Source organism: Leptodactylus fuscus, chromosome 7, assembly GCF_031893055.1.
Source record: "Leptodactylus fuscus isolate aLepFus1 chromosome 7, aLepFus1.hap2, whole genome shotgun sequence".
In the NCBI taxonomy this organism is placed as follows: Eukaryota; Metazoa; Chordata; class Amphibia; order Anura; family Leptodactylidae; genus Leptodactylus; species Leptodactylus fuscus.
In genome coordinates, this window is record NC_134271.1 from 9,324,847 (window position 1) to 9,337,751 (window position 12,905).

The following is a 12,905-nucleotide window of genomic DNA, read 5'->3' on the forward strand; positions in this document are numbered from 1 at the left end:
GAGGTATAGAGTGCATACAGTGACTACATAGAGGGTACAGAATGGTGACAGTGACTACACGGGAGGTATAGAGTGCATACAGTGACTACACGGGAGGTATAGAGTGCATACAGTGACTACACGGGAGGTATAGAGTGCATACAGTGACTACACGGGAGGTATAGAGTGCATACAGTGACTACACGGGAGGTATAGAGTGCATACAGTGACTACATAGAGGGTACAGAATGGTGACAGTGACTACACGGGAGGTATAGAGTGCATACAGTGACTACACGGGAGGTATAGAGTGCATACAGTGACTACACGGGAGGTATAGAGTGCATACAGTGACTACACGGGAGGTATAGAGTGCATACAGTGACTACACGGGAGGTATAGAGTGCATACAGTGACTACATAGGAGGCATAGAGTGCATACAGTGACTACATAGGAGGTATGGAGTGCATACAGTGACTACATAGGAGGTATAGAGTGCACACAGTAACAGGGTATAGAGTATATACAGTGACTACCATGGTTATAGAGTACATACAGTGACTACATAGAGGGTACAGAATGGTGACAGTGACTACATGGGAGATATAGAGTGCACACAGTAACAGAGTATAGCGTGTATACAGTGACTACTAAGGGTATAGAGTACATACAGTGACTACATAGAGCGTACAGAATGGTGACAGTGACTACATGGGAGGTATAGAGTACATACAGTGACTACATAGAGGGTACACAATGCATACAGTGACTACAAGGGAGGTATAGAGTGAATACAGTGACTACACGGGAGGTATAGAGTGCATACAGTAACAGGGTATAGAGTGTGTACAGTAACTATATGGGAGGTATAGAGTGCACACAGTAACAGTATAGAGTGTATACAGTGACTACTAAGGGTATAGAGTACATACAGTGACTACATAGAGGTTACAGAATGGTGACAGTGACTACACGGGAGGTATAGAGTGCATACAGTAACTGGGTATAGAGTGTATACAGTGACTACATAGGAGGTATAGAGTGCACACAGTAACAGAGTATAGAGTGTATACAGTGACTACTAAGGGTATAGAGTACATACAGTGACTACATAGAGGTTACAGAATGGTGACAGTGACTACATGGGAGGTATAGAGTGCACACAGTTATTACAGAGCGTATAGAATATTTCTGTTGACCGCTTGCTTCCCCCTTGTATTGCTGCTGCAGTCCCAAGTAAATAAAGATTAATATTTGTATCATGAAAAGTTCATCAAGTTTGTAACAACTAGGAGGACAGGAGAGCGGCTTGTACAGCTCCTGCGTGTAGACCAAACACAACTGGAACAAACCCTCAGCTGTGAGAAGCAGGCAGGGATGTTGTCACCAGGGATGGCAGGCGAGGACGGGCCTGATAGTTCTATCGTCACCGTCGTACCCTTATGTTCTCACAGATAATCTTCCTTGGGTCGGCGCCAGGTTCTTCTCCACCTCTGTGTCTTCTATCTGGTTCTACATTATTTCCTATGGACAAATAAGACACAAACCTAATTGTTAACCCCTTATACTCCTCAGTGATACTAATCGCTACATAGATTAATGTTAGAATGTGAAGAAGACGCTGTGCCCCGTCACTGACATCACTGATGTAATATAATAGTGCTGACAACCAGCTTGTATATCATGTACCAGCATTGTGTTTGGACATGAGATCCACACACCATATACTACAGTACAGTTATACACTCACCGGCCACTTTATTAGGTACACCATGCTAGTAACGGGTTGGACCCCCTTTTGCCTTCAGAACTGCCTCAATTCTTCGTGGCATAGATTTAACAAGGTGCTGGAAGCATTCCTCAGAGATTTTGGTCCATATTGACATGATGGCATCACACAGTTGCCGCAGATTTGTCGGCTGCACATCCATGATGCGAATCTCCCGTTCCACCACATCCCAAAGATGCTCCTCTATTGGATTGAGATCTGGTGACTGTGGAGGCCATTGGAGTACAGTGAACTCATTGTCATGTTCAAGAAACCAGTCTGAGATGATTCCAGCTTTATGACATGGCGCATTATCCTGCTGAAAGTAGCCATCAGATGTTGGGTACATTGTGGTCATAAAGGGATGGACATGGTCAGCAACAATACTCAGGTAGGCTTTGGCGTTGCAACGATGCTCAATTGGTACCAAGGGGCCCAAAGAGTGCCAAGAAAATATTCCCCACACCATGACACCACCACCACCAGCCTGAACCGTTACCGATACAAGGCAGGATGGATCCATGCTTTCATGTTGTTGACGCCAAATTCTGACCCTACCATCCAAATGTTGCAGCAGAAATCGAGACTCATCAGACCAGGCAACGTTTTTCCAATCTTCAATTGTCCAATTTCGATGAGCTTGTGCAAATTGTAGCCTCAGTTTCCTGTTCTTAGCTGAAAGGAGTGGCACCCGGTGTGGTCTTCTGCTGCTGTAGCCCATCTGCCTCAAAGTTCAACGTACTGTGCGTTCAGAGATGCTCTTCTGGCTACCTTGGTTGTAACGGGTGGCTATTTGAGTCACTGTTGCCTTTCTATCAGCTCGAACCAGTCTGGCCATTCTCCTCTGACCTCTGGCATCAACAACGCATTTCCGCCCCCCACAGAACTGCCGCTCACTGGATGTTTTTTCTTTTTCGGACCATTCTCTGTAAACCCTAGAGATGGTTGTGCGTGAAAATCCCAGTAGATCAGCAGTTTCTGAAATACTCAGACCAGCCCTTCTGGCACCAACAACCATGCCACGTTCAAAGGCACTCAAATCACCTTTCTTCCCCATACTGATGCTCGGTTTGAACTGCAGGAGATTGTCTTGACCATGTCTACATGTCTAAATGCACTGAGTTGTCGCCATGTGATTGGCTGATTAGAAATTAAGTGTTAACGAGCAGTTGGACAGGTGTACCTAATAAAGTGGCCGGTGAGTGTACATCTAGTGCTGACAACCAGCCTGTATATCATGCCTGAGAGGTAGTCACAGCTCCGCCCCCCGTTACTGACATTACTGACGGCTGTTTTTCTGTGCGTTCCTTATATTCTATATTCATGAGCTTCTGTTCAGTTTTCTCTATAGACTTGGTTACATGTCATACATTTTCGGTGGTCCCCCATTTGGATTGATCAGATGTTTGGCCCATTAGATTAAGACTTTTTGTGCTGTGTAAACTCCTGTCTCCTAACTTGTGTTTCTGCATCTTGTCCCCTGGCGATTCCCGAGACGCAGAGCGGATCTTCCATCGATGGGGGGGAGAATACACATTGGGCTCTGCTGCATCCAGCTTTCTCTGCAAACATTGATATTTTGGGATAAAGGCCACACTTAATATTCAGCCTATTAGCCGGGGCCTCATTATCATTCCTAATAGAAGCGTGTGATTTCTTGGAGAGAGATGACTATTAGCAGGAAAAGACGCTTTTAATTTGGTCTTTTTTTCCGTCTGCCTTCCTAATTGATGGTGTATGTAAGTGATCAAAGTTGGCTGATTTGCATAGTGTTCTACATCAAACACTCAAACATCCTCTGGGGTCCTCAGAAAAAACACTTGCCACAGCAAAACAGCCATAGAAAAGGAGACAGAACGGGGGGGATTGTGCTCGGGGGTCGGTAGAGCCCCGAAATCCTGGAACTCATGGATGTGGCTTTTTAATGCTGTAGGCACTGGAGTTGTCATGTGATCCCCTGCGCTCTGCTCCAAGGGATCTGATTCTTTGTAATGTATTAGTATTTTTATGATTTTGCCAAATGTCTCTAGAAGTGTCTACATCCTCATGGAGGGAGATCCAACATGGTGTCTACAGGGGACTAGAAGAAGATCCAACACAGTGCCTTAGGCCATGGGGGACTAGAAGAAAATCCAACATGGTGCTTGAGTCTCAAAGGAATTAGAAAGAGATTCAACATGATTCTTGATCCATTGGAGGCCTAGAAAAAGATCCAGTTCAGATGCCTAAACTGACAGAGAACTTGAAGGTGATCCAACATGGTGCCTGAGCCTGCGAGGAATAGAAATATATTCAACACACTTGGGGAGTAACGCTGTTGGCTCTAGAACTGTCATGTGATCCTTTGCAACATGCGCCAAGAGAGATCCATTATGGTAAATGATCCCACGGGGGACTAGAAGAGATGCAAAATGGTGTCTGAGCCATGGGGTGCTAGAAGCAGATCCAACATGGCGCCTGAGCACTTGGTGAACTAGAAGGAGTTTCAACATGGTGTCTGTTTCGATGGGAGCCTGGAAGGAGATCAAAAATAGTGTCTGAGCCTATGATGGAGTAGATGAGAGTGCAACTTGGTTTCTGAACCCAAGGAGGATTAGAAGGAGATCCCACATGGTAGCTGGACCAATTGTAGGGCTGGAAGAAGATCCAACAAGATGTCTAAGCTCATAGGGAGCTAGAAAGAGATCTAAGTTTGTGCCTGAGCCCACAGGGAACTTGAAGGAAATCCAACATGGTGCCTGAGCCCATAGGGGACTTATAGGAAATCCAACATGGTGCCTGAGCCCATAGGGGACTTATAGGAAATCCAACATGGTGCCTGAGCCCATAGGGAACTTGAAGGAAATCCAAAATGGTGGACAGAGTAATTCAACTAGTAGAGGCTGTTGTAATGGATGAGACATATTTTAATAAACTTATATAGAGATGGTTGAAAGTTTTATAAATGTGGTGGTGATAATGCTGGTGATGATGATTCATTTGATGGTGATGATGACGATCATGACAATAATTCCATTTCATGAGGTAAAATTGAGTAGAAGCTGTTTGAGACTCTACAGTAGTTTTGTCTCTGGTTTTATGATATCATCAGAAGGTGAACAAAGTGTCACATGTAAAGATACATCCGTCATTCCGGGACCCCTCCTCTCTTTTGCCAATAGTTGTTTAGTTGCCACAGAAATATAATTCGCAAAAATGAACACCCTATAGAGCTGGGGTGACCTGGTGCCATTGTGGGGAATATTACAAAGATATTCACATATGTTATACATTTTAAACATTATCTGTAAGACAAAGAGCCATGGGAAAAACATATATAGATGTCAGCCTGATAAATATGGTGTATGCTTATAGCCCCATGTCCACTCTAGAAGTCATCCATCACCAGCTTATATAAATGTGCTCTTCCCTAGGCCATTTTACCATCTTTCTATGGAAGGTAATTGATAAAGCCAAAAAAGGTCAATTAATTGCATGCATAAATTCCTCCAAACTTGGTTGATCCAGTAAGAAGTTTTTGTGTGAGTTTGGTTGCTTGGCCTCCTTGGCCCCACCCATGCGGAGCCCTTCAGTAGACTAACAGGAAGTGATTCTTTCCTCACCATCGTAGGGTCAATTTGGAGAAGTGTAAAGTTGTTGACTTTTTGAATAAGTTTTTTTTTTGCTGACACTGATATTTCTTTCCACAGGACCCAGACGGCAATAAATTACGTTCCCTCTATTCCTTCCGAACTACGTCTACCTCACCACACAAGCCTGACGAAGGGGCTCGCGACCGCAGCGATCTTATGAGCAGTGTTAACTTCGGGACTCCAGAACGACGCAAAGGAAGCCTGGCCGATGTGGTGGACACACTGAAACAAAAGAAACTAGAAGAGATGACGAGGACGGAGCAGGAGGGTGAGTGGCGCTTGTTGTTCTGAAGGTTTCTGTAGCTTGGGAGAAACGAGTGGGATATGGAGAGGCTGAGAAGTACTTAATTGCCGATAGCTGGGAAAGAATTCTCGGCGTGTTACTATGGCGACGGCTGTTGGAAATGCGCAATGAATGATATCTGTTCCATTGGCATGGCTTGACTTTCCATCCTGGGGCCGGGGCACATAATTGGAGAGTTGGGTGGAGCTGGGCGCACACTTGACTCTATGAATTGAGATGTTTGTTTGTTTGTGAATTTGGTCTCTTTCTTAAGTTTCTGCGTCCTCCTCTCGTGGGCCTGAAATGCGTTGCTGATCTATACAGCCGCAGACCAGCTGTATAATAGCAAACACAGTTAACCCTTGACAAACGCTTCATTATGAGCCGGCGGATCAGATAACAACAGCTGGATTAATATGTTGGACGCTGGCATGGCTCCGTATCTTGGCACTTGAGGCGCGCCTATTCTGCATGAATAGTATTTCGTGCGTTTAGCAATTTTTTTTCTCTCTGAAATAAAGAAAAAATCGAGGCATTAAAGTTCTAACAATGATACTTGGAGTGTGATGCTGACCAGATGCCGCCTGTCAGGAAGCTTTTAGGTTCACGGTGAAGGGCTCAGATTGGCGCGGTGCGTTGTCACGTTGCGTTTACAGTCTCGTCTGTCCGTTCTGTTAAGTGCCGTTAAGGTTTCTTCTGTTGTTAAGTCAATTCTCTTGATTGGACAGCGACGATCAATTACTCGCATTGTCCTTCGGCGCGCGGACGCCTCACAATGTCCCGTAATTCACAGTCATTTCTGGATTACATCAAACGGACTCATTCTGAGGTTTTAATCAGCTAATCATTTTCTAGGCTGTGACTGATAATAACCTGGTGGGGAACCGTCAGCAATTCTTCTTCTCTATAGCAGAACATCACTGGGGCTTAGGTTCTGCTGGAGACCCCCACGGCTTCCATGAAACATCCCTGTGTGTCTGTGGATGTCTTTTTGTCAAGCACATAATACGGTTGGGGATTCAGAGCAGTATGTCTGACAACACACCTGAGCAGCCAGATGATCATTAAACATGGCGAATACAGGGGGGTGAGCGATGAAACTGCGGGAACCAATGGCTGGTGATGTGAATAGTAGTAGATGAGGTGAGTAGTAATCGCTGGGAGAGGTACTGGTTTAACGGGGGAATATGGTAAGTGCACATGAACAGGCATTAGTTAGGTTAAGCTGTAATCCCTTCGAATTCTGCAACTACCTTCCCCACCATCCATGTCTGCCGCTACCTCCTTTGTCTACTATTGTCATCCATATGTACACCTCTGGTGGTAGATATAGACCACAGGTTCCCAAACTTTTTTTCTCGTAGACTACTTTCAAAATTTTACTGGTTTCGGTGGAGCCTTTGTTGCTACATTTCTACCATATTCCCAAAACTCGGCAAAAAAATGTGAAGATTAGATCTAACGATGTAAATTTGCGTCGCGACTCAGTTCCCTGGGGGTCCACCTGGACCACTTTGGGAATCACTGATATGGACGGTAGTTTAGGCATGAGTGGAATTTGTAGATGGGGATGTGGACAGTAGTAATAAATGGAGAAGGATGGTGTCGACTTTGACAGTAATGGTAGAAGGAGAAAGTAGTTGTAAACATGGATAATAGTGGCAGAGCGAGATGTTTGTTGTAGACATACACAGTTGTGGTAGATGGAGATGGTACTTATAACATGGATGGTAGTTGAAGGTGAAGAAGGTAGTGGTAGATACAGAAGACTATTGTAGACCACATCAGTGGTAGATGGAGAAGGTAGTTCTATACATGGACTGTTGTGGTAGATGTATAGAGATGCAAATTAGTCGTAGGTGAAGAAGATAGTGGTAGACATGGACAGTAGTGAGAAATGGAGAAGGTTGGTGTAGATATCAATAGTGAAAGGAAAAGGTGAGGAGGAGATGGTGGAAACAGTAATGGTAGATGGAGAAAGTAGTTGTAGACATAGAAGATAGTGGTAGATGGAGAAGGTTGGTGTAGACATGGATGATAGTGGTAGATGGAGAAGGTTGGTGTGGACATGGATGGTAGTGGTGGTTGGTAAAGGTAGTTGTAAACATGGATGTTAGTGGTAGATGGAGAAGGTAGTTGTAGACATGGATGTCAATGTTAGGTAGAAAAGGTTAGTTACAGACATGCATATTATTGGCAGAGGGAGAAGAAAGTTGTAGTTATGGAAGGTAGTAGAGATAGGTGGACAAGGTAGTTGTAGACATACAAGTTGGTGGTAGATGGAGAAGGTAGTTGTAGACATGGATGATAGTGATAGATGGAGAAGATCGTTGTAGACATACAAGGGTGGTAGATGGAGATGGTGGTTCTAGACATGGACGGTCGTGGTGGTTAATCGAGAAAGTAATTGTTGACAATTAGTTAGTGGTAGATGGAGAAGGTAGTTGGGTTGTCTTGTGACTTTCCAGTAACAAGCAGTTCCCTGCAGCCTCATGGCATAGCTGGATCAGACGCACTGTCATGTGTTATCCAGTTTGGGCGCAGGCTTGGTTTCCATTCCACTATTGTAACAGAGTTGAGCGTTCTCCTTCTCATGGAAATCTTGCTGTTTGTTTGCACTATGGCGTCTCGGAAGCTTTGAGACAAAATGTTCTGGTGCAAAGTTAAAGTGTTTATGAGCAGCAAATATATTTAACCCACATATTGAAAGAGGCGAGGAGGTCCCTGAGGTTGGAGGAATAAACCGGCTAATGAGAACTCAAATTGAGGATCTGCAATTGAGAAGGTCAACAGGTTTGTGCCTGGGAGAATTTGCCGCAGCTGCTGAAATCTGGTTGTTGCAGCAGTTTAAATGGTCAAGTGCTGCTCGTACTGCGGGGCCGTCTGTTAGTAGGAGGCAGAGAGGTGTCCCGGCATAATGTGCAGCTGTTTAATAATAAAGCCTCAGCGCTGTAATTCCCCACACATCGGCTCCGCATCCTTCTGACGAGTACCTCGAGCCGCCCGCACTCCAATAAATAATGGATCTATCACACAGATAACAGATTGACATCATTACTGGGAATTAAAACCTCATTTCCATCTCTGAGAATCAAGCGGCACCAATGAAATATGAAGGGGATGGAAAGAGTAATCCCCGAATAAACCGATATTTACCTCTAATCGCCGCACATGTCTCTTCATAGATACCGGACTGGAGAATCAAAGCTTTGTAATGGACTACTAGAAGTTTAACGGAGACCAAGTGACATTAGAAGCGGTAAAGACTTTGGTGGACCTCCTGCTAATCTGGCGATGATATTACATTGTGATCGCATGACTACTTATATGTATCTCCACAATAACTCATGGGGTGTCTGACGCTGCCCGTTGTTTTCCTTTAAGTAGGACTTTTCACCACTTCCACCAATTCCTTTGATTCTGGTGCAGTTCGAATTTTTCTCCAGTCTCCGCCATTCTTGAGAAATTAGATTAGTTTTGGTGTCTTATATGCTAATCAGACTTCTACTGTCAAGTGGGTGGTGTCTGGCAGGAAAAGGCATGGCAGGGGTATCCCATAACACTCAGATAGGAGGTGGATAGTGTCAAAGCTCAGAATCATGTCCCCTTGTCTGCCACCAACCTAACAGTAGAAGCGTAGTTATCGGAAACACAAACTAAACTGGCTGCTCAGGAACGGTGGGGGATAGAGAATCTAATCCAACTGCCCCGGAGTCAATGGAGGGTCGGCTATGAAGGGGTGAAAGGAACTGAAGATGATAAAGGTTGTGAATTGATCCTGAATGAGGGTTTTTCCAGATAAGATCTACAGATTGTGATTTGAAGGGGGATAAAAGTTTTTTTGTACCAGTAATTGGTAGAGGCCTCTACTAGTACAGTTGTAGGTCTGTACTAATAAAGGTGGCGGTCTCTACTAGTACAGTTATAGGTCTGTATTAATAGGGGTGGAGGTCTCTACTAGTACAGTTATAGGTCTGTATTAATAGGGGTGGAGGTCTCTACTAGTATAGTTATAGGTCTGTACTAATAAAGGTGGAGGTCCCTACTAGTACAGTTGTAGGTCTGTATTAATAGGGGTGGAGGTCTCTCCTGATATGGCTGAAGGTCTGTATTATTGGTAGTGGTCTGTATTAGTATTGGAGAAGGTCTGTATTAATAGGGTTGGAGGTCTCTACTAGTATGGATAGAAGTCTGTACTAGTATAGGTGGCGGACTATACTACAGCAGTATGGGTCGAGTTCCCTACTAATATGGGCTTTCCTTATGTGTCGCTCTATAGATGGGCCCATTTATACGGTCACTGATATTTCATACAACTTTAGTATCATTTAATAATGTGATTCTGGACCAAAATACTTTAATTTTAATTTAATATTTTTATTTTTTACTGTTTTCTGCTCAAAAACCTCCTAAAGTTTCTGCCACTAGGTGTTTCTCTTATTGCTAATTTGCTGTTCACTCCATGTTAATAGGGAACGTCCATCTTTAGAAACCAACAGGCTCAAGATGGGAACTCCGTGAGTGGAGGGAGAGGGGCAGGTTTCCCTTCACAGGCTCGGCATGTCCATACACAACTTTCCCTGCCTGTACTCTGCTCAGAGAGGAGTCTGCAGCTTCTCACAGCTCACATTGAGACTTCTGACTAGCTGCTTGTGTTATTACTGATGGGATGTTCGTTCTAGACATCAAGCAGCTTTTCTTATTTTGCACACATTTCTCTATTTCCGTGATCGGAATAGGGTCCTGAATAGCAACTCAATGTGAAGAGGTGAGAAATGATTTACTCCAGTAATGGTGCACAGACACAATGAGTTACATGGCAGGTTCAGCTCTGCTCCATCATGGTCTGTGTTGTTTCAGCAGTAACACCTTCTCCTTTCTTCTTTGAACCCATCCTCCCGGTAAAAGGCATCAGAATCCCAGATAAGAGTCTCTTTGATGAATCTGATCGATAACATTTCCTTCTGACATTTCTGAGATCTGAACGTGTTTCTTCTCCCTCGTGCGGTGGACACCGAGCAGAAAGGTCGCAGCACCGTTAAATGATATTTAGAAACAATGAATAAAGCGATAAATAAATAAAACGCTGTCACTACCCCGCGACTCGCGAGCGACAAAATCAGCCGCAGACGAGAGCTGAGATCTGTGCCATCAGAACAAAAGAGACAGAGGTCGTCTCTGCGAGACTGTCAGGCCGCGCTCTCCACGCACAGCCCTGTGGACTTTTCGCTGACAGTTGTATCCGTCTTCCATAAAGCGACTTCTGTGCCAAGTAGCTGCCAGCCCAGCGCTCATCTCATGTCTAATTGTGTGGGTCTACCAGCGAGTCCCTTCAGAGGAGATGCCAGTGCAAGTTCATGGAACAGTTGGCATTAAAAGCCGGAACGACGTGTCATCTGGCAACGCAATCGTATCAGAAACCCCTTAAGTGCTGAGACACAAGATGGGATGGGCAGCCGAGAAGAACGGAGAATTCACCAACAATAAGATATCGCCCAATAAGTCCTAGAGTCGTCCTCAAGTTGTCAATGGCTCCCTGCAGTCCCATGTAAATGAAGCTTCACCATTGTATAATGAGAAGCCCTGCAACTTTATAATAGACCTCTGCGTTCCAGCAGCGACGGGAGGCATTTGTCTTTACATTCAGAGCCCTGTTAGTCTAGATACAGGCTGATACGTTTAGCTCATGGAGGATTGTCTAGTCTGGATAGAATTGTAACAAACCTTCCGCTGTGAGAAGTATAACTGCAAGTACACATCTGGAAAATGATGAGGAGTTGAAACACAAAGATTTATCGCAGTGACTGTCTGGTATACATTTATACCACCCTTTTAGATGCGCCATGTTTTCGCCACTGTCAAGTTGTATCCACAATAGTAAGTGTCTCAGAGAAACTTTTCACAATCATTAAGAAAACTCCTCGAACCCATTCCACTGGTGATCGCTTAGCTTTCCTAGACCCTAGATAAGACCCCAGATATGGAGATGTGTCAGCAAAGCTTCACATGATGATGAGTTATGATATTATTGTCACAGATCACGGATACGACGACTGCTGATTGGCTGCAGGCATCTCCGAACGGCGTCAAGGCCTAATCTGAACCCGATCTTGTTACTATCCCAGTTGCTTGGAGCAGTTTGAGCCACTAGTAAAGAAATGGTTAAGACCCTCATTTTCTCTTGGAGATGGTTGAAATTTCAAGGGTTCTTATGCAGGAGAATTGTCCAGGAAGCGGAGGTTTCCCCAGTGATGAACTTCAGTGTTATTTGGCCTCACTTCCCGTGCCGTCCCCGCTGTTCGCCAACAGGGTCTGAAAGTGCCTTAAGTGCTTTTGACCGTGGTAATGAATGAAAATGGACTCGTAGCACAGAGGGCACTGCATTAGACTGAATAGTAACCTTACCTGTAAAAGCGCCATTAGACCAGCCTGGCTGTAAGTAAGGATAACGACGCGTCCGGCGCTTATTTACTGAACATGGCAAATCTATTATTTGCTGCAAAGTCTCCAGGAGCAGGACACAAAATGTCAGCACCTAAGTAAAATGTTTTACTGCATAATAAAAGAGGAGCTTGGACGGATACAACACTAATTAGACGCCATGTTGTTAACCCTTGATGCCACCCACAGACCGTACAACGATAATCCAATATTTACATGATGATTGGACCGGCCTGAAAATGCTGCAATAAATACATTGTAAGATTGTTGTAGACTCGATTAGCTCGCCCCTTCACCTTCACAGTAATTTCTTGGTTGGTTGAATCCCGTCATTTTATTACACAATATATATTCATTTGTTTCTTATCGGCTTTTTTTATATACTGTTAGTTAATTGACCAGGAACTTCACTGAGGCTTCCGCTACCCTCCTCCATCTTGATGATCCCTACCAAGGAACATGACACATAGAAACCATACAAAAAAGTTGTATAAAAAATATCTTAGCCTCTTCCCATCATCTCTTCCTCTTCTCTTCCCTTTACTCCTTTTCATCTCTTCCTCCCTGTAATTTTCTCCATTATTCATCTACTTCCCTCTTCATTTCCTCTTCCCTTCAATTCTTCTCCCTTCATCTCCTCCTTAACTTAAACTCTTTCTCATTTCATCTTTCTCCCTTCATGTTTTGCACCCTTCACTTCTTTCTTCCTTCATTTGCTTTGTTTCCTTCTTTCTTCGATCTTTCCGTTCACCCCCTACATATCCCCTTCCTTTCGACTGTTCCTACCTTAATTTCCTCCTC

General features: G+C 44.3%; 1 protein-coding gene across 11 annotated transcripts in view; it reads left to right on the plus strand.

Moving 5' to 3' along the window:
- The window catches only part of SOX6 (SRY-box transcription factor 6), a 279,833-nt gene that overhangs the window by 123,344 nt on the left and 143,584 nt on the right, over positions 1 to 12,905 (plus strand). For all 11 annotated transcript variants that reach the window (XM_075280972.1, XM_075280975.1, XM_075280971.1 and 8 more), the window contains one exon: positions 5,438 to 5,648. In XM_075280972.1, the coding sequence (XP_075137073.1) occupies positions 5,438 to 5,648 (211 nt within the window). The remainder of the gene's footprint in view (positions 1 to 5,437; positions 5,649 to 12,905) is intronic.